The sequence below is a fragment of the Oncorhynchus clarkii genome, chromosome 29 (genome assembly GCF_045791955.1).
Source record: "Oncorhynchus clarkii lewisi isolate Uvic-CL-2024 chromosome 29, UVic_Ocla_1.0, whole genome shotgun sequence".
NCBI classification, from domain to species: domain Eukaryota; kingdom Metazoa; phylum Chordata; class Actinopteri; order Salmoniformes; family Salmonidae; genus Oncorhynchus; species Oncorhynchus clarkii.
This window is the reverse complement of record NC_092175.1, coordinates 45,455,953-45,478,616: the sequence shown is the minus strand read 5'-3', so window position 1 is coordinate 45,478,616 and position 22,664 is coordinate 45,455,953. Positions and strand designations below refer to the sequence as shown.

Below are 22,664 nucleotides of genomic sequence, written 5' to 3'. Positions count from 1 at the left end.
TTTAACCTGAGCTTTTTAAAACACAAGCACCACTATACTGTACCATGTGGTGTCGGCTAAGGTAGGTATAGAGTTAACTACTGAAGTGTTAGGTATCAGGAAGGCCCCATTATTACACTTCTATCTCTATCTATCTCTAATGATTAGGCTACTTTAGTAGACTCTGCAGGTACAGTAAATACCCAGTCATTGGAGGGAGATAAACTGCTACCTAAGGCTATGTGTATAATAGCGACACTACACAATGCTTTCATCCCGTAGTGTTTTGTCAAGGCTTTAAACATTCCCAGCTCCTTGTTCCCTGATAACGTTAGGTGAGTGCATGTTAACCTAATGCAGTCGTAGTGGTATAAGTGTATTCCACAGGTAGATTGTGTGAGCATGTGTTTTCCCAGGTTATTTCAACAGCTAACAGGTCTGACAGGCTTGTGTTTTTATGTATTACAAGTAGAGTTGAGGATAGACTCAGATGAGGATTTTTAGGTCATGCAGTTCAGCCAGAAAGTGAATTCATGAATAACCCTTCCCTAAACTTAACCCTAACCCTAACCTTAACCCTAACCCTAACCTTAACCCTAACCCTAACCCTAACCCTAACCTTAACCCTAACCCTAACCTTCACCCTAACCTTAACCCTAACCCTAACCTTAACCCTAACCTTCACCTTAACCTTAACCCTAACCCTAACCCTAACCTTTACCTAAACCATTTTACATTTCCTGGACAGCTACCGTTCATGGAGAGCAACTGTCCTAATGTAGCGCACTTGATTCTAGTTAGTTACCACTCTGGTTGGAGTTAAAACCTACAGGAGGTTTATCTCTCCAGGAACAGGGTTGGAGTTAAAACCTACAGGAGGTTTATCTCTCTAGGAACAGGGTTGGAGTTAAAACCTACAGGAGGGTATCTCTCCAGGATCAGGGTTAGAGTTAAAACCTACAGGAGGTTTATCTCTCCAGGATCAGGGTTAGAGTTAAAACCTACAGGAGGTTTATCTCTCCAGGATCAGGGTTAGAGTTAAAACCTACAGGAGGTTTATCTCTCCAGGATCAGGGTTAGAGTTAAAACCTACAGGAGGTTTATCTCTCCAGGATCAGGGTTAGAGTTAAAACCTACAGGAGGTTTATCTCTCCAGGATCAGGGTCTAGTCAATCATCCTAATCAGTAATGTAGGTCTATTATTATATTATTATATTATATATCTATATATTATACCTATTATATCTATTATTATCCTCATGTGTTGGAATGATGAATACATTGTATAGTTCCAACCCTTTGTTAGGTTTAATTTAGTTCCAACCCTTTGTTAGGTTTAATTTAGTTCCAACCCTTTGTTAGGTTTAATTTAGTTCCAACCCTTTGTTAGGTTTAATTTAGTTCCAACCCTTTGTTAGGTTTAATTTAGTTCCAACCCTTTGTTAGGTTTAATTTAGTTCCAACCCTTTGTTAGGTTTAATTTAGTTCCAACCCTTTGTTAGGTTTAATTTAGTTCCAACCCTTTGTTAGGTTTAATTTAGTTCCAACCCTTTGTTAGGTTTAATTTAGTTCCAACCCTTTGTTAGGTTTAATTTAGTTCCAACCCTTTGTTAGGTTTAATTGAGTTCCAACCCTTTGTTAGGTTTAATTTAGTTCCAACCCTTTGTTAGGTTTAATTGAGTTCCAACCCTTTGTTAGGTTTAATTGAGTTCCAACCCTTTGTTAGGTTTAATTTAGTTCCAACCCTTTGTTAGGTTTAATTTAGTTCCAACCCTTTGTTAGGTTTAATTTAGTTCCAACCCTTTGTTAGGTTTAATTGAGTTCCAACCCTTTGTTAGGTTTAATTGAGTTCCAACCCTTTGTTAGGTTTAATTGAGTTCCAACCCTTTGTTAGGTTTAATTTAGTTCCAACCCTTTGTTAGGTTTAATTTAGTTCCAACCCTTTGTTAGGTTTAATTTAGTTCCAACCCTTTGTTAGGTTTAATTTAGTTCCAACCCTTTGTTAGGTTTAATTTAGTTCCAACCCTTTGTTAGGTTTAATTGAGTTCCAACCCTTTGTTAGGTTTAATTGATTTCCAACCCTTTGTTAGGTTTAATTGAGTTCCAACCCTTTGTTAGGTTTAATTGAGTTCCAACCCTTTGTTAGGTTTAATTTAGTTCCAACCCTTTGTTAGGTTTAATTGAGTTCCAACCCTTTGTTAGGTTTAATTTAGTTCCAACCCTTTGTTAGGTTTAATTTAGTTCCAACCCTTTGTTAGGTTTAATTTAGTTCCAACCCTTTGTTAGGTTTAATTTAGTTCCAACCCTTTGTTAGGTTTAATTGAGTTCCAACCCTTTGTTAGGTTTAATTTAGTTCCAACCCTTTGTTAGGTTTAATTTAGTTCCAACCCTTTGTTAGGTTTAATTTAGTTCCAACCCTTTGTTAGGTTTAATTTAGTTCCAACCCTTTGTTAGGTTTAATTTAGTTCCAACCCTTTGTTAGGTTTAATTTAGTTCCAACCCTTTGTTAGGTTTAATTTAGTTCCAACCCTTTGTTAGGTTTAATTTAGTTCCAACCCTTTGTTAGGTTTAATTTAGTTCCAACCCTTTGTTAGGTTTAATTTAGTTCCAACCCTTTGTTAGGTTTAATTTAGTTCCAACCCTTTGTTAGGTTTAATTTAGTTCCAACCCTTTGTTAGGTTTAATTTAGTTCCAACCCTTTGTTAGGTTTAATTTAGTTCCAACCCTTTGTTAGGTTTAATTTAGTTCCAACCCTTTGTTAGGTTTAATTTAGTTCCAACCCTTTGTTAGGTTTAATTTAGTTCCAACCCTTTGTTAGGTTTACAGTGTGAATTTTTACCACAGATGCTGCATACAACACATCATATTAGACTATGTGAAACTGAAATTATGTTTTTATAAATTCATTAAAAATGAGAAGGTGAAATGTCTTGAGTCAATCAAGTATTCAACCCCTTTGTTATGGCAAGTTCAGGAGTAAAATTGTGCTTAACGAGTCACATAATAATTTGCATGGACTCACTCTGTGTGCAATAATAATGTTTAAGATGATTTTCGATGACTACCTCATCTCTGTACCCCACACATACAATTATCTGTAAGGTCCCTCAGTCACGCAGTGAATTTCAACCACAAAGACCAGGGAGGTTTTCCAATGCTTCGCAACGAAGGTCACCTGTTGATAGATGGGAAGTTATTTATTTATTTAGCCCGGCATGTCATTTAAGAACAAATTCTTATTTACAATGACGGCCTACTGTGCACTGCCCAATCACGGGCCAGATGTGATACAGCCTGGATTCAAACCAGGGACTGTAGTGACGCCTCTTGCACTGAGAGGCAGTGCCTTAGACCGCTGTGCCACTCAGGTGCACACTTTGGATGGTGTATCAATACACCCAGTCACTATAAAGATACAGGCGTCCTTCCTAACTCAGTTGCTGGAGAGGAAGGAAACTGCTCAGAGATTTCACCATGAGACCAATGGTGACTTTAAAACATTTATAGAGTTTAATGTCTGTGATAGGAGAAAACTGAGGATCGATCAACAACATTGTAGTTACTACACAATACTAACCTAAATGACAGAGTGAAAAGGAAGCCTGTACAGAATAAATATATTCCAAAACATGCTTCCTGTTTACAACAAGGCACTAAAGTAAAACTGCTAAAAATGTGGCAAAGAAATGAACCTTATGTCCTGAATACAAAGTGTTGTGTTTGGGGCAAATCCAACACAACACATTACTGAGTACCACTCTTCATATTTTCAAGCATGGTGGTGGCTGCATCATGTTATGGGTATGCTTGTCATCAACAAGGACTAGGCAGTTTTTAGGATAAAATAAATGTAATAGAGCTAAGCACAGGCAAAACCCTGGAGGAAAACCTGGTTCAGTCTGCTTTCCAACAGACACTGGGAGATGAATTCAACATTCAGCAGGACAATAACCTAAAACACAAGGCCAAATATACACTGGAGTTACTTACCAAGACGACTGCATTTTCCTGAGTGGCCTAGTTACAGATTTGACTTAAATCGGCATTAAAATCTATGGCAAGAGTTGAAAATGGCTGTCTAGCAATGATCAACAACCAATTAGACAGAGCTTGAAGTATTGCACAATATTGTACAGGTGTGCAAATCTCACAGAGACTGACCCAGAAAGACTCACAGCTGTAATCGCTGCCAAAGGTGATTCTAACATGTATTGACTCAAGGGGTGTGAATATTTATGTAAATGAGATATTTATGTATTTTATTTTCAATAAATGTGCAAACATTTCCAAAAAACGTTTTCATTTTATCCTTATGGGGTATTCTGACGTCATTATGGGGTATTGTGACGTCATTATGGGGTATTGTGACGTCATTATGGGGTATTGTGACGTCATTATGGGGTATTGTGACGTCATTATGGGGTATTGTGACGTCATTATGGGGTATTGTGACGTCATTGTGGGGTATTGTGACGTCATTGTGGGGTATTGTGACGTCATTACGGGGTATTGTGACGTCATTACGGGGTATTGTGACGTCATTACGGGGTATTGTGACGTCATTATGGGGTATTGTGTGTAGATGGGGTGAGAGAAAATATTATTTTCAATCCATTTTGAATTCAGCCTGTAACACAACAAAATGTGGACTAAGTTCAAGGGGTATGAATATCTTTGTGAAGGCTCTGTATTACGAGAGAGCGGACAGGACAGATCACGGTGGGCCTCTCTGTCTCTATAGTGTTTCTCCCCTTGTGGCTCAGTTAATAGAGCATGGCACTTTCAATGCCAGGGTTGTGGGTTCAATTTCCACAGAGGACCAAATATGTATGCACTCACTACTGTAGGTCTCTCTAAATGAAAGGGCTAATAGGGCTGATAATTGTGTCATATGGTTCAGCGGAACGGCAGTAAAACGCTTGAGCCTGAAATAGACTGACACTGTAAAAAAGAAAAGTCTTTACCAATAACGAACGTCAATGTAGAACAAAAGTTAGAAAGTTGACGGGAAATTTGAGCTTCTGTTTTCCATTGGGGGAAGTGAAACACTTTTACACAATACAGGCCTACCCACTGGACTTCTGTACGGTGATCAAACACTTCCTCTGGCTGAAGTGACGTTTAGCAAAACAGAGCTATCCGTAATAAGGAAAATAGCCCAGAACCATTCATTCAGATTGACTATCGTCTGTGTGGGGGAAAATAACAAGGTTTTATCGGTAGGCACTGTAATTCAATAGACTCATTTAAAAGATACAGACTGATTAAGCAAGCTATGTTATTAAACGCTGTCAACACACACTATCAATAGCATAACTACACAGTAATCGACTAACGTTAATGTTGACATTGTGTATGTGACACACAGACTGGGCTTGTTTTAGGAGACGATTTCCTCTGATTTTCTCAGATAGTATATTTCCATGAGCTCAAACCATTACAGATGCCGTATCTTAATTTGAGCCAGTTTCACAAAGCAGAAAAATAACCCTTCAGCGACAGGAAATGTGGATCATGATGTGGATTATAATTTTTAGTAGGGGTTGATCAATTTTTTTATTAGGGCAAATCAAGTCTTTCATTTTAAATGGGAAATTATAAACTTTAGAAACCTTTTTAAACGTTGAATAAAATTCCTTCAACAACAGGATGATCAAATGAAGATCCAACATCTGTAGGGATCCCAGGCTGAGATGAGTCATCCCAACTGTGACAACACGTGGAATTTATTTATCTTTCATCTAGAGGGAGGGAGCACATGACGCTTTGTTGCATAACACAACCTTTGTTGGCCTTGACCGTGTGTGTGTGTGTGTGTGTGTGTGTGTGTGTGTGTGTGTGTGTGTGTGTGTGGTCTTCATCACCAGATAGCATTATGCTATGCTACTTCATAAAACCCCATAAAACCCCTCCCTCCGCTAATGTCTTCATCACCAGATAGCATTATGCTATGCTACTTCATAAAACCCCTCCCTCTGCTAATGTCTTCATCACCAGATAGCATTATGCTATGCTACTTCATAAAACCCCTCCCTCTGCTAATGTCTTCATCACCAGATAGCATTATGCTATGCTACTTCATAAAACCCCTCCCTCCGCTAATGTCTTCATCACCAGATAGCATTATGCTATGCTACTTCATAAAACCCCATAAAACCCCTCCCTCTGCTAATGTCTTCATCACCAGATAGCATTATGCTATGCTACTTCATAAAACCCCTCCCTCTGCTAATGTCTTCATCACCAGATAGCATTATGCTATGCTACTTCATAAAACCCCATAAAACCCCTCCCTCTGCTAATGTCTTCATCACCAGATAGCATTGTGCTATGCTTTTTCATAAAACCCCATAAAACCCCTCCCTCTGCTAATGTCTTTATCACCAGATAGCATTATGCTATGCTACTTCATAAAACCCCTCCCTCTGCTAATGTCTTCATCACCAGATAGCATTATGCTATGCTACTTCATAAAACCCCTCCCTCTGCTAATGTCTTCATCACCAGATAGCATTATGCTCTGCTACTTCATAAAACCCCTCCCTCTGCTAATGTCTTTATCACCAGATAGCATTATGATGTTACTTCAGAAGTAAACAGACCTGTGTGTGATCAAATCAAATGTATTTGTAAAGCCCTTCTTTCATCAGCTGTGCTGTACAGAAACCCAGCCTAAAACCCCAAACAGCAAGCATATGCAGGTGTAGAAAGAAGCACGGTGTGATCACTGCCATCCTAGACTAGAAGATATAACAAATATTTGTTTTGTCTGATGTGTGTAATGAGGAGCATCCAGACGCACCACTTGATCCATTTATGAAACAGTTTCTACCAGTTATTGATAAGAATGCACCTGTTAAGAAACTGACTGTTAGAACTGTTAGGGCTCCATGGATTGATGAGGAAATGAAAAACAGTATGGTTGAAAGAGATTGGGAAAAAGCAGTGGCTAATAACTGACTGGCTGACTTACTGGAAATTGACAGATTATGTCACTAAACTCAACAAAAAGAAGAATAAACTGTATTATGAAGCCAAGATGAATTATATAAAGAATGGTGAATAAAAAACGTTGTAGTACTTTAAATGAAATGATGTCCAGAAAGACAAATTCATCACAAAACCATTTGATGTTTCCAAATATTTGGCAAATTGGGCAAACTTAGACAAGAAATGCCAACAGCGAACAGTGAGTTATCGAATTCACACATTTAAAAAACAAAAATTAATAATGAAAGAAAAGCATTTTAAGTTATAAGTTGGTAAAGTAAGTGTGGGAGAGGTGGAAAAATGGTCGATCAATAATGACAGACCTGGCATTGAAAACTTAGATGGAAAGCTACTGAGGATGGTAGCTGACTCTCTGGCCACTCCTATCTGTCATATCTTTAATCTGAACCTAGAGGAAAGTTTTTGTCCTCAGGCCTGGAGGGAAGCCAAAGTAATTCCGCTATCCAAGAGTGGTAAAACGGCTTTTACTGGTTCTAACAGCAGACCAATCAGCTTGCTGCCAGCTCTTAACAAACTGTTAAATAATGGTGTTTGACCAAATACAATTCTATTTCTCTGTAAACAAATTAACAACATACTTTCCCGCATGCTTAAAGAGAAGGCCATTCAACATGTACTGCACTGACACAAATGACTGATGATTGGTTGAAAGAAATTGATAATAAGAAGACTGTGGGAGCCGTACTGTTAGATTTCAGTGCAGCCTTTGATATTATTGACCATAACCTGTTGTTGAGATAATTTATGTTTTATGGCTTTTCAACCTCTGTCATATCATGGATTCAGAGCTAAACTCAGCAAAAAAGAGAAACGTCCCCTTTTCAGGACCCTGTCTTTCAAAGATCATTCGTAAAAATCCCAAAACTTCACAGATCTTCATTGCATCGGGTTAAAATACTGTTTCCCATTCTTGTTCAATGAACCATAAACAATTAATGAACATGCACCTGTGGAACGGTCGTTAAGACACTGACAGCTTACAGACAGTAGGCAATTAAGGTCACAGTTATGAAAACTTAGGACACTAAAGAGGCCTTTCTACTGACTCTGAAAAACACCAAAAGAAAGATGCCCAGGGTCCCTGCTCATCTGCGTGAACGTGCCTTAGGCATGCTGCAAGGAGGCATGAGGACTGCAGATGTGGCCAGGGCAATAAATTGCAATGTGAGACGCCTAAGACAGTGCTACAGGGAGACAGAATGGACAGCTGATCGTCCTCGCAGTGGCAGACCACGTGTAACAACACCTGCACAGGATCGGTACATCCAAACATCACACCTGCGGGACAAGTACAGGATGGCAATAACAACTGCCCGAGTTACACCAGGAACGCACAATCCCTCCATCAGTGCTCAGACTGTCTGCAATAGGCCCAGACATCACTGGCAACAACGTCGCATATGGGCACAAACCCACCATCGCAGGACTGGCAAAAAGTGCTCTTCACTGACAAGTTGCGGTTTTGTCTCACTAGGGGTGATGGTCGGACTCGCGTTTATCGCTGAAGGAATGAGCATTACACCGAGGCCTGTACTCCAGAGTGGGATCGATTTGGAGGTGGATGGTCCGTCATGGTCTGGGGCGGTGTGTCACAGCATCATCGAACTGAGCTTGTTGTCATTGCAGGCAATCTCAACGCTGTGTGTTACAGGGAAGACATCCTCCTCCCTCATGTGGTACCCTTCCTGCAGGCTCATCCTGACATGACCCTCCAGCATGAAGATGCCACCAGCCATACTGCTTGTTCTGTGCATGATTTCCTGCAAGACAGGAATGTCAGTGTTCTGCCATGGCCAGCGAAGAGCCCAGAGCTCAATCCAATTGAGCATGTCTGGGACCTATTGGATTGGAGGGTGAGGGCTAGGGCCATTACTCCAGAAATGTCCAGGAACTTACAGGTGCCTTGGTTTAAGAGTGGGGTAACAACTCACAGCAAGAACTGGCAAATCTGGTGCAGTCCATGAATAGGAGATGCACTGCAGTAGTTAATGCAGCTGGTGGCCGCACCAGATACTGACTGTTACTTTAGATTTTGACCCCCCCTTTGTTTAGGGACACATTATTCCATTTCTGTTAGTCACATGTCTGTGGAACTTGTTCAGTTTATGTCTCAGTTGTTGAATCTTCTTATGTTCACACAAACGTTTACACATGTTAAGTTTGCTGAAAAAAATGCAGTTGACATTGAGAGGACATTTCTTTTCTTCCTGAGTTTATATATATATATATATATATATATATATAATAGAACAAGAGAGTTTTATTTAATGGAAGCCTCTCTAATGTCAAGCATGTAGGATGTGGTGTACCGCAGGGCAGCTCACTAGGCCCTCTACTCTTTTCTATTTTTACCAATGACCTGAATCTGGTAATGGTATGGCTGTTGAATAGGTTGAGGAGACTAAATGACTTGTCGTTACCTTAGATTGTAAACTGTCATGATCTAAACATATAGATTCAATGGTTGTAAAGATGGGCGGAGGTCTGTCCATAATAAAGAGATGCTCTGCTTTTTGACACTACACTCCAAAAAGCCATTTCTGCAGTCTCTAGTTTTATCTTCTCTTAATTATTGTCCAGCCATGTGGTCGAGTGCTACAAGAAAATACCTTGTTGAGCTGTAGCCAAAAACAGAGGGGCACCTCTTGCCTTAATGAGAGGACTTAATAAATGTTATGATTACCAGTCTCTCTTGGCTAAGAGTTGAGGAGAGACTGACTGAATCACTTCTTATTTTTATAAGAAACATTAATTAATGTAACGGCTCTCGTTGTTGGAATGAAGAGTGGACCAAGGCGCAGCGTGGACAGTGTTCATGACTTTAATATTCAAAAACACTCAAACAAAATAACAAATGTGAAAACGAAAGCGCACAGTTCTGTCAGGCACAGACACTAAACAGAAAACAAGATTCCACAAAACCCAAAAGGAAAATGACAACTTATATATGATCCCCAATCAGAGACAATCATAGACAGCTGCCTCTGATTGGGAACCACACTCGGTGTGAAATAGAAATAGAAAACATCGACTTTCCCACCCGAGTCACACCCTGACCTAACCAAACATAGAGAATAATAAGGATCTCTAAGGTCAGGGTGTGACAGTACTCCCCCCAAAGGTGCGGACTCCGGCCACAAACCTGAACCTATAGGGGACACTCGGTGGGGGCTCCGGTGGGGGCTCCGGTGCGGGACGCAGACCCCGCTCCGCTTGAGGCTCCCCCCACTTCGGTGGCGCCTCTCATGCAGCGATCGTCGCCAGGACCGCCGGACCGTAGATCGTCTCTTCAGGCTCTTGACTCAGAGACAACGATAGACAGCTGCCTCTGATGTAGGTGCTTCTACACCTGCATTGCTTGCTGTTTGGGGTTTTAGGCTGGGTTTCTGTACAGCACTTTGAGATATCAGCTGATGTACGAAGGGCTATATAAATACATTTGATTTGATTTGATTTGATTGGGAACCACACTCGGCCAAAAACAAAGAAATAGAAAACATTGACTTTCCCACCCGAGTCACACCCCGACCTAACCAAACATAGAGAATAATAAGCATCTCTAAGGTCAGGGCGTGACAATTAATGTGTTGAAAATTCCAAATTGTTTGCCGAGTCAACTTACACACATATCTGACACACACTTAACCCACCAGACATACCACCAGGGGTCTTTTCACTGTCCCCAGAACAAATTCAAGAAAGGGTACAGAATTATAGAGATGTTATTGCATGGAACTCCCTTCCATCTCAGATTGCTCAAATGAACAGCAAACCTGCTTTCAAAAAACAACAACAAAAAAACAAGATATAAAAAAACAGATATAGCAACATCTCACTGCACAACGGTGTGGGACGCAGATCTTCATCTTACTGCACAACGCCTCTCTCCTATTGGACCCAGATATTTTGTGTGTTTGCATTGATATGTAGGCTACGTGATTTAAAAAGCTACGCCATTTTTTATATTTACGTATTCATGTCCTATATTTAGTGTACGTAGTTATGTCCTTCAGTTGTTCTTGAAAGAGTAGCTGATGCTTTCGCAAAAAGGGATCCTAATAAAATATCAAACGCTAAATATATACTGAACAAAAAATATAAACGCAACATGCAACAATTTCAAAGATTTACTTAGTTACAGTTATTAGGAAATAAATTCATTAGGTTGCTAATCTATGGATTTCACATGACTGGGAATACAGATATGCATCTGTTGGTCACAGATACCTTTAATAAAGAGGTAGGGGTGTGGATCAGAAAACCAGTCAGTATCTGGTGAGACCACCATTTGCCTCATGCAGCACGACACATTTCCTTCACATAGAGTTAATCAGGCTGTTAGATGTGGCCTGGGGAATGTTGTTCCATTATTCAATGGCTGTGTGAAGTTGCTGGATATTGGCGGGAACTAAAACACGCTGTTGTACACGTCGATCCAGAGCATCCCAAACATGCTCAATGGGTGACATGTCTGGTGAGAATGCAGACCATGGAAGAACTGGGACATTTTCAGCTTTCAGGAAATATGAACGATCCTTGCGACATGGGGCCTGCATTATCATGCAGAAACATGAGATGATGGATGAATGGCATGACAATGGGCCTCACAGGGTCTCGTCACGGTATCTCTGTGCATTCAAATTATCAGCGATAAAATGCAATTGTGTTCATTGTCCGTAGTTTATACCTTCCCTTACCATAACCCCAGCGCTACCATGGGGCTCTCTGTTCACAACGTTGACATCAGCAAACCGCTCGCCCACACAACGCCATATACGTGGTTTGCGGTTGTGAGGCCGATTGGACGTACTGCGAAATTCTCTAAAACAATGTTGGAGGTGGCTTATGGTAGAGAAATTAACTCTGGTGGACATTCCTGCAGCCAATTACAAGCTCCCTCAAAAAGGTTGACATACATTGTGTTGTGTGACAAAACTACACATGTTTCAGTGGCCTTTTATTGTCCCCAGCACAAGGTGCGCCTGTGTAAGGATCATGCTGTTTAATCAGCTTCTTGATATGCCACACCTGTCAGGTGGATGGATTATCTTGGTAAATGGAAAAATACTCCCTAATAGGGAGGTAAACACATTTCTGCACAACATTTGAGAGCAATAAGCTTTTTCTGTGCGTATGGAACATTTCTGGGATCTTTTATTTCAGCTCAGGAAACATGAGACCAACACTTTAATTGTTGCATTGATAATTTTCTTCAGAGTAGATTGTACAATACACTGTACAGCTCACTGTAGTAAAGGGATCAGTGATTTCTACATTTATATATTTCCTTCCTCCTTACCATGACAGGAGTCTATATAGACAAGAAGTGACTCCCATCCAAACTCTGGTTTTCTAAAACTTGCCATTTCCAACAAATGCTAATAACATGTCATTTCTCTCTCTATTTCTCTCTCTATTTCTCTCTCTCTCTACCTCTCTCCCTGTCTACCTCTCTCTCTCTCTCTCTCTCTCAGCTGATGTTGGTTCAGGGAGCCTAGGTTGCTGTGGCTGGCTCATTGTGATCCTCTCTGGACTGTTCGTCTTCTCCCTGTTCCCCTTCACCATCTGGTTCTGTATAAAGGTGAGTAAGACACAATGTCCATAGAATGAATAGAACGGGCGTCTTCATTCCAGTCAAAGCTGTACTGTAAAAAGTAATTGGCCAGTAAGTTACTGTAATTTATTTTACAGTAAGTTACTGTAATCCATTTTACTGTACCAAAAATTGTACTATAACTACATACCTACAGAACTACAGAACTACATACCTACAGAACTACAGAACTCCATACCTACAGAACTACAGAACTACAGAACTACATACCTACATAACTACAGAACTACATACCTACAGACCTACAGAACTACAGAACTACATACCTACAGACCTACAGAACTACAGAACTACATACCTACAGAACTACATACCTCCAGAACTACAGAACTACATACCTACAGAACTACATACCTCCAGAACTACAGAACTACATACCTCCAGAACTACAGAACTACATACCTACAGAACTACATACCTCCAGAACTACAGAACTACATACCTCCAGACCTACAGAACTACAGAACTACATACCTACAGAACTACATACCTCCAGAACTACAGAACTACATACCTCCAGAACTACATACCTACATACCTACAGAACTACAGAACTACATACCTACAGAACTACAGAACTACATACCAACAGAACTACATACCTACAGAACTACAGAACTACATACCAACAGAACTACAGAACTACATACCTACAGAACGACAGAACTACATACCTACAGAACTACAGAACTACATACCTACAGAACTACAGAACTACAGAACTACATACCTACAGAACTACAGAACTACATACCTACAGAACTACATACGTACAGAACTACAGAACTACATACCTACATACCTCCAGAACTACAGAACTACATACCTCCAGAACTACAGAACTACATACCTACATACCTCCAGAACTACAGAACTACATACCTCCAGAACTACATACCTACAGAACTACATACCTACAGAACTACAGAACTACATACCTACAGAACTACATACCTACCGAACTACAGAACTACATACCTACCGAACTACATACCTACAGAACTACAGAACTACATACCTACAGAACTACATACCTACCGAACTACAGAACTACAGAACTACATACCTACAGAACTACATACCTACAGAACTACAGAACTACAGATACCTCTAACTAAAATCTACCAAGATATGTTCTATATTTAACTTTTTGTGTTGTGTGTGTGTGTGTGTGTGTGTGTGTGTGTGTGTGTGTGTGTGTGTGTGTGTGTGTGTGTGTGTGTGTGTGTTGTGTTGTAGATAGTTCAGGAGTATGAACGTGCTGTCATCTTCAGGCTGGGCCGTATTACAGACCGGAAGGCTAAGGGACCAGGTAAAAGACCAGTCACTGTGTGTGTGTGTGTGTGTGTGTGTGTGTGTGTGTGTGTGTGTGTGTGTGTGTGTGTGTGTGTGTGTGTGTGTGTGTGTGTGTGTGTGTGTGTGTGTGTGTGTGTGCGCACGCATATTCAATCTACATTGATAAAAATAAATAAACTCTCTCTCTTCCAGGTATCTTTTTCGTGCTGCCATGCACAGACTCCTTCGTGAAAGTGGACCTGAGAACCGTGTCATTCGACATTCCTCCACAGGAGGTAGGACCTATACTAACCAGGATGGACACCTATTAAATAAACTGTCATCTAAATCAGGAGGTAGGACCTATACTAACCAGGATGGACACCCATTAAATAAACTGTCATCTAAATCAGGAGGTAGGACCTATACTAACCAGAATGGACACCCATTAAATAAACTGTCATCTAAATCAGGAGGTAGGACCTATACTAACCAGGATGGACACCCATTAAATAAACTGTCATCTAAATCAGGATGTAGGACCTATACTAACCAGTTAAATAAACTGTCATCTAAATCAGGAGGTAGGACCTATACTAACCAGGATGGACACCCATTAAATAAACTGTCATTTAAATCAGGAGGTAGGACCTATACTAACCAGGATGGACACCCATTAAATAAACTGTCATCTAAATCAGGAGGTAGGACCTATACTAACCAGGATGGACACCCATTAAATAAACTGTCATCTAAATCAGGAGGTAGGACCTATACTAACCAGGATGGACACCCATTAAATAAACTGTCATCTAAATCAGGAGGTAGGACCTATACTAACCAGGATGGACACCCATTAAATAAACTGTCATTTAAATCAGGAGGTAGGACCTATACTAACCAGGATGGACACCCATTAAATAAACTGTCATCTAAATCAGGAGGTAGGACCTATACTAACCAGTTAAATAAACTGTCATCTAAATCAGGAGGTAGGACCTATACTAACCAGGATGGACATGGACACCCATTAAATAAACTGTCATCTAAATCAGGAGGTAGGACCTATACTAACCAGGATGGACACCCATTAAATAAACTGTCATCTAAATCAGGAGGTAGGACCTATACTAACCAGGATGGACACCCATTAAATAAACTGTCATCTAAATCAGGATGTAGGACCTATACTAACCAGTTAAATAAACTGTCATCTAAATCAGGAGGTAGGACCTATACTAACCAGTTAAATAAACTGTCATCTAAATCAGGAGGTAGGACCTATACTAACCAGGATGGACACCCATTAAATAAACTGTCATCTAAATCAGGAGGTAGGACCTATACTAACCAGGATGGACACCCATTAAATAAACTGTCATCTAAATCAGGAGGTAGGACCTATACTAACCAGGATGGACACCCATTAAATAAACTGTCATCTAAATCAGGAGGTAGGACCTATACTAACCAGTTAAATAAACTGTCATCTAAATCAGGAGGTAGGACCTATACTAACCAGGATGGACACCCATTAAATAAACTGTCATCTAAATCAGGAGGTAGGACCTATACTAACCAGGATGGACACCCATTAAATAAACTGTCATTTAAATCAGGAGGTAGGACCTATACTAACCAGGATGGACACCCATTAAATAAACTGTCATCTAAATCAGGAGGTAGGACCTATACTAACCAGGATGGACACCCATTAAATAAACTGTCATCTAAATCAGGAGGTAGGACCTATACTAACCAGGATGGACACCCATTAAATAAACTGTCATCTAAATCAGGAGGTAGGACCTATACTAACCAGGATGGACACCCATTAAATAAACTGTCATTTAAATCAGGAGGTAGGACCTATACTAACCAGGATGGACACCCATTAAATAAACTGTCATTTAAATCAGGAGGTAGGACCTATACTAACCAGGATGGACACCCATTAAATAAACTGTCATCTAAATCAGGAGGTAGGACCTATACTAACCAGTTAAATAAACTGTCATCTAAATCAGGAGGTAGGACCTATACTAACCAGGATGGACATGGACACCCATTAAATAAACTGTCATCTAAATCAGGAGGTAGGACCTATACTAACCAGGATGGACACCCATTAAATAAACTGTCATCTAAATCAGGAGGTAGGACCTATACTAACCAGGATGGACACCCATTAAATAAACTGTCATCTAAATCAGGATGTAGGACCTATACTAACCAGTTAAATAAACTGTCATCTAAATCAGGAGGTAGGACCTATACTAACCAGGATGGACACCCATTAAATAAACTGTCATTTAAATCAGGAGGTAGGACCTATACTAACCAGGATGGACACCCATTAAATAAACTGTCATCTAAATCAGGAGGTAGGACCTATACTAACCAGGATGGACACCCATTAAATAAACTGTCATCTAAATCAGGAGGTAGGACCTATACTAACCAGGATGGACACCCATTAAATAAACTGTCATCTAAATCAGGAGGTAGGACCTATACTAACCAGGATGGACACCCATTAAATAAACTGTCATTTAAATCAGGAGGTAGGACCTATACTAACCAGGATGGACACCCATTAAATAAACTGTCATCTAAATCAGGAGGTAGGACCTATACTAACCAGGATGGACACCCATTAAATAAACTGTCATCTAAATCAGGAGGTAGGACCTATACTAACCAGGATGGACACCCATTAAATAAACTGTCATTTAAATCAGGAGTTAGGACCTATACTAACCAGGATGGACACCCATTAAATAAACTGTCATCTAAATCAGGAGGTAGGACCTATACTAACCAGGATGGACACCCATTAAATAAACTGTCATTTAAATCAGGAGGTAGGACCTATACTAACCAGGATGGACACCCATTAAATAAACTGTCATTTAAATCAGGAGGTAGGACCTATACTAACCAGGATGGACACCCATTAAATAAACTGTCAGAGCAAAGTAATTACAATATAGCAATTAAACACTGGAATGGTAGATGTGCAGAAGATGAATGTGCAAAGCAGAGATACTGGGGTGGAAAGGAGAAAGATCAATAAATAAATACCAGTATGGGGATGAGGTAGTTGGATGGGCTAATTACAGATAAGCTGTGTACAGGTCGAATGATCTGTGAGCTGCTCTGACAGCTGGTGCTTAAAGCTAGTGAGGGAGGTAAGAGTCTCCAGCTTTAGTGATTTTTGCAGTTCGTTCCGGTCATTGGCAGCAGAGAACTGGAAGGAGAGGCGGCCGAAGGAAGAATTGGTTTTGGGGGTGACCAGTGAGATATATCTGCTGGAGAGCGTGCTACGGGTGGATGCTGCTATGGTGACCAGTGAGCTGAGATAAGGCGGGGCTTTACCTAGCAGAGACTTGTAGATAACCTGGAGCCAGTGGGTTTGGCGACGAGTATGAAGCGAGAGCCAGCCAACGAGAGCGTACAGGTCGCAGTGGTGGGTAGTATATGGGGCTTTGGTGACAAAACGGATGGCACTGTGAAAGACTGCATCCAAGTTGTTGAGTAGAGTGTTGGAAGCTATTTTTTAACCTCACTAGGGTATGTGGTACGCTAGCGTCCCACCTCGTCAACAGCCAGTGAAACTGCAGGGTGCCAAATTCAAAACAACAGAAATCCCATCCCATCTTTAAAATTCCTCAAAAATACAAATATTTTACACCATTTTAAAGATACACTTGTTGTAAATCACAGTGTCCGATTTAAAAAAGGCTTTACGACGAAATAACACCAAACGATTATGTTCGGTCAGAGCCAAGTCACAGAAAAACATCCATTTTTCCAGCGATAGAGAGAAGTCACAAAAAGCAGAAATAGAGATAAAATTCATCACTAACCTTTGATGATCTTCATCAGATGACACTCATAGGACTTCATGTTACACAATACATGTATGTTTTGTTCGGTAAAGTTCATATTTATATCCAAAAATCTCAGTTTACATTGGCGCGTTATGTTCAGTAGTTCCAAAACATGCAGTGATTTTGCAGAAAGCCACATCAATTTACAGAAATACTCATAATAAACATTGCTAAAAAATACAACTGTTATGCATGGAACTTCAGATAAACTTCTCCTTAATGCAACCGCTTTGTCAGATTTCAAAAAAGCTTTACCGAAAAAGCACACCAGGTAATAATCTGAGTACAGCGCTCAGACAACAAAACAAGCCATACAGATATCTGCCATGTTGTGGAGTCAACAGAAGCATTATAAATAATAGCATTATAAATATTCACTTACCTTTGATGATCTACATCAGAATGCACTCCCAGGATTCCCAGTTCCACAATAAATGTTTGATTTGTTTGATAAAGTCCATCATTTATGTCCAAATACCTCCTTTTTGTTTGTGCGTTTAGCACACAATCCACACTCACGAGGCGCGGGCAAGTCCAGGCGAAAGTTCAGACGAAAAATCATATTACAGTTCGTAGAAACATGTCAAACGAAGTATAGAATCAATCTTTAGGATGTTTTTATCATAAATCTTCAATAATGTTCCAACCGGAGAATTCCTTTGTCTGTAGAAATGCAGTGGAACGCAAGCTAACTCTCACGTGAGCGCGCGTGATCAGCTCATGCCACTCTGGCAGACCTCGGACTCATTCAGCTCCCATTCCCCCCTCCTTCACAGTAGAAGCATCAAACAACGTTCTAAAGACTGTTGACATCTAGTGGAAGCCGTAGGAAGTGCAATCTGACCCCATAGACACTGTGTATTCGATAGGCAACGACTTGAAAACTACAAACCTCAGATTTCCCACTTCCTGGTTGGATTTTCTCTCAGGTTTTTGCCTGCCATATGAGTTCTGTTATACTCACAGACATCATTCAAACAGTTTTAGAAAGTTCAGAGTGTTTTCTATCTAAATCTACTAATTAGATGCATATTCTAGCTTTTATGGCTGAGTAGCAGGCAGTTAAATTTGGGCACACTTAATTTGGGCACACACCCCCTACCCTAGTGAAGTTAAATGACATCGTCGAAGTCGAGGATCGGTAGGAAGGTCAGTTTTACGAGGGTATGTTTGGCAGCATGAGTGAAGGATGCTTTGTTTTGCGAAATAGGAAGCCGATTCTAAATTTAATTTTGGACTGGAGATGATTAATGTGCGTCTGGAAGGAGAGTTGGTGAACCAGGCAAGGCAATCATTTGAGAAACCAAGGCAGTTGAGTCTGCCAATAAGTATGTTGTGATTGACAATCACCCGACCTCAACCCATTGAGAGGGTTTGGGATGAGTTGGACCACAGAGTGAAGGAAAAGCAGCCACCGAGTGTTCAGCATATGTGCGAACTCCTTCAAGACTGTTGGAAAAGCATTCCAGGTGAAGCTGGTTGAGAGAATGCCAAGAGTGTGCAAAGCTGTCATCAAGGCAAAGGGTGGCTACTTTGAAGAATCTAAAATATATAATATGTTTAACACTTTTTTGGTTACTACATGATTCCATATGTGTTATTTCATAGTTCTGATGTCTTCACTATTATTCTACAATGTAGAAAATAGTAAAAATAAAGAAAAACCCTGGAATGACTAGGTGTTATAAAACTTTGACTGATACTGCATATCTTATCTTTATATAATAACATTCTTCAGTCTTGATGTAAACAAAATCATTGAGGTCTTTCTCTCTCCTCTCTCTTTCTATTTCTCTCTCTCTCTCTGTGGGTGTTTGTGTGTTGTAGATTCTGACTAAGGACTCTGTGACAGTGTGTGTTGATGGGGTGGTGTACTTCCGGGTGAGTGACCCCATCTCCTCGGTGGCCAACGTGTCCAACGCAGACTTCTCCACCCGTCTCCTGGCCCAGACCACCCTGAGAAACGTCCTGGGAACCAAGAACCTGGCAGAGCTGTTATCAGACCGCGAGGGCATCTCACACAGTATGCAGGTACAGAACCCTAGAAACCTATAAACCAGGGCCGGCTCCAGGCATAAGTGACATAAGTGGTCACTTAGGACCCACTGCCACAAGGGGGCCCCGACCCCTCAAAAATATGTTTTTTTTTAAATGTTTTTGTCGACTCAGTTGATGCACATTGGTTTGTGCATCAGCAGTTGTTCTTGTTATGTCAGGCATTCAATTACCTGACAATTAGCCATGTTAATGTTTCTATTGGTAGTTAGTCTAGCCGTGCTATTTAAACTTCTAGTAATCATCAATAAGCATGCAGGGCACGTGCCCAGTGGCCCTGACTTCCAGCTCCATGGCAAAACGTGTAGAATTGCTGGAAATTAACTTAAAAACAGTAACATTTCTCTCCGCCGTGAACCAAATCTCACTTAGGGCCCCCGTACCTAGAACCTACCACTGTAGAACCCTAGAACCAAGAAACTGGCTGAGGTCCTGTCTGACTATGATGTGAAGCAAGAACCTGGCTGAAGTCCTGTCTGACTATGAGTTGAACCAAGAACCTGGCTGAGGTCCTGTCTGACTATGAGTTGAACCAAGAACCTGACTGAGGTCCTGTCTGACTATGAGGTGAACCGGGAACCTGACTGGGGTCCTGTCTGACTATGAGGTGAACCGGGAACCTGGCTGAGGTCCTGTCTGACTATGAGGTGAACCGGGAACCTGGCTGAGGTCCTGTCTGACTGAAGTGTAGAAAGTCAAAGTTGCAGGTCCATTATTATATCCTGAGAGATCAACTTGGCGTATATAACAAGCCCATTAGAAATGCCAGACGTGCTCATTTTACTAACTTGATCACTATTAATCAGAATAATTAGACAGTGCTCTTCTCAACCATTGATGGCCTGATAAATCCTGCCCCCCCCCCTCCCCTCGCAAACCTATGTGAACATCTATATATGATGAGTTCGACACATATTTCAGAGATAAGATAAGCAACGTTAGGCTGGGTATCAGAGAAGTAAGACCTGATGAGAAGTTTGATGGTATGTGCCTTTAGCCGACAACGCAAAGCCACTGTGGATTTATTTACCCTGGCTGAGGGCCCCCGTACCTAGAACCTACCAACAGTTTTTAATTCATTTAATTTCTGAAGAAGTGCAAACTATTATTAATCACTGACTTTTCCCACGGCACTAAAAACTGTTACGATGAAACCCCATCTGGGAAAATGTCATCAAGATTCTTCATCTCTTAGGAAATTTCTGACAATCTCCATCCTTTCATTCTTAAGCAAAAAAATCTGGAGAAATTGGTCTTCAAAACAGCTCTTTTTTTTTTTTAAGTGTCAACTTTATTTATTAAAAAGAAATCCAATCTAGTTTTGGTGCTGACCACAGCAATGAGACAGCCTTAGTTAAAGTGGTAAATGATCTTAGAGCCGACACTTGTCCTTAAGTGCTGCGTTCAACACTGTTGACCATGATGTCCTTCTGGACAGACTGGAGAGGTGGGTTGGCCTCTCCATTTAACCGGTTGAGAGTTTTTTTGTCACCGTTGGTGAACATAATTTCCTGTAATATTCTGTTCCCCTCCTATAGTCCAGTCTGAATGAGGTGGAATAGGGAGGGCTCTGTAATAACGTGTTGCTGTAATATCCTATCTTCCTATAGGCCAGTCTGGACGAGGCTACTGACCCGTGGGGTATCAAGGTGGAGCGTGTGGAGATCAAGGATGTGAAGCTGCCCCACCAGCTGCAGAGAGCCATGGCTGCAGAGGCAGAGGCCACCCGGGAGGCCAGGGCGAAGGTGGGCACACACTCACACACTTACACACACACACACACAGTTGTCTCCCTCTGTAGGTTTGTTCCAATCCACTTCTTTGTCTCCCTCTTTAGGTGATAGCGGCAGAGGGGGAGATGAATGTTTCTCCATACTGAAAATGTATCTGTATGTTTATTACCTCTCCCCCTCCCTCCCCCCCTCCCCCTCTCTAGGTGATAGCGGCGGAGGGGGAGATGAACGCCTCTCGGGCCCTGAAGGAGGCGTCTCTAGTGATCGCTGAGTCTCCATCAGGCCTCCAGCTGAGATACCTCCAGACCCTCACCACCATCGCTGCGGAGAAGAACTCCACCATCATCTTCCCTCTGCCCATGGACGTCATCAGTCACTTCATGAAGAAGTGATGTCATCAAAACTCGCCACCCACCACTCCTGTCTAATGTAACCATTCAATCAGTTGATTTAGTTGATTCGGGTGATTTGAAAGAAGAAAAAAAAAAGTTTCATTTCTTTTCTGCGAGGATTGTTTCAGATTTCAGGATTAGATGGGAATGAAACACAACCCAATAACGTTTTAGGGAATGTATATCTGCGTGGTCAAGACCTTCATTTGTCTGTTATGGTGGAAATTGAAAACCATTTAAATGTCTTTCTAGTGTGTTAAAAAATATAAAAAAAATATGTTTGAAATACTTTCTGTTATATTGATAATTTATTGGATATTATAAACGGTGTGGTTCAAGCCCTGAATGCTGATTGGCTGACAGCCATGGTATATCAGACCGTATGTCACGGGTATGACAAAATAGTAATTTTTACTCCTCTAATTACGTTGGTAACCAGTTTATAATAGAAATAAGGCACCTCAGGGGTTTGTGATATATGGCCAATATACCACGGCTACGGGCTGTGTCCAGGCACTCCGCGTTTAATCGTACCCAAGAACAGCCCTTAGTCGTGGTATATTGGCCATATATCACACCATATACCACACCCCTCGGGCCTTATTGTTTAATTTAACTTTATTTTTGTAATCTTTATATTTTGATATTCCTCAATAGATTACAATTCAGAAATCATGCATGTACACTGAACGACAATATAAACGCAGCATGT

At 40.8% G+C, this 22,664-nt stretch overlaps 1 protein-coding gene across 2 annotated transcripts in view; it reads left to right on the top strand.

The window, feature by feature from the left end:
• The window catches only part of LOC139388443 (stomatin (EPB72)-like 3b), a 32,634-nt gene extending 10,394 nt beyond the window's left edge, over positions 1-22,240 (top strand). For both annotated transcript variants that reach the window (XM_071135104.1, XM_071135105.1), the window contains exons 3-8: positions 12,465-12,571; positions 13,844-13,916; positions 14,093-14,175; positions 19,600-19,803; positions 21,438-21,572; positions 21,764-22,240. In XM_071135104.1, the coding sequence (XP_070991205.1) occupies positions 12,465-12,571; positions 13,844-13,916; positions 14,093-14,175; positions 19,600-19,803; positions 21,438-21,572; positions 21,764-21,952 (791 nt within the window). In that variant the 3' untranslated portion in view covers positions 21,953-22,240. The remainder of the gene's footprint in view (positions 1-12,464; positions 12,572-13,843; positions 13,917-14,092; positions 14,176-19,599; positions 19,804-21,437; positions 21,573-21,763) is intronic.
• Positions 22,241-22,664: the final 424 nt, after the last annotated feature.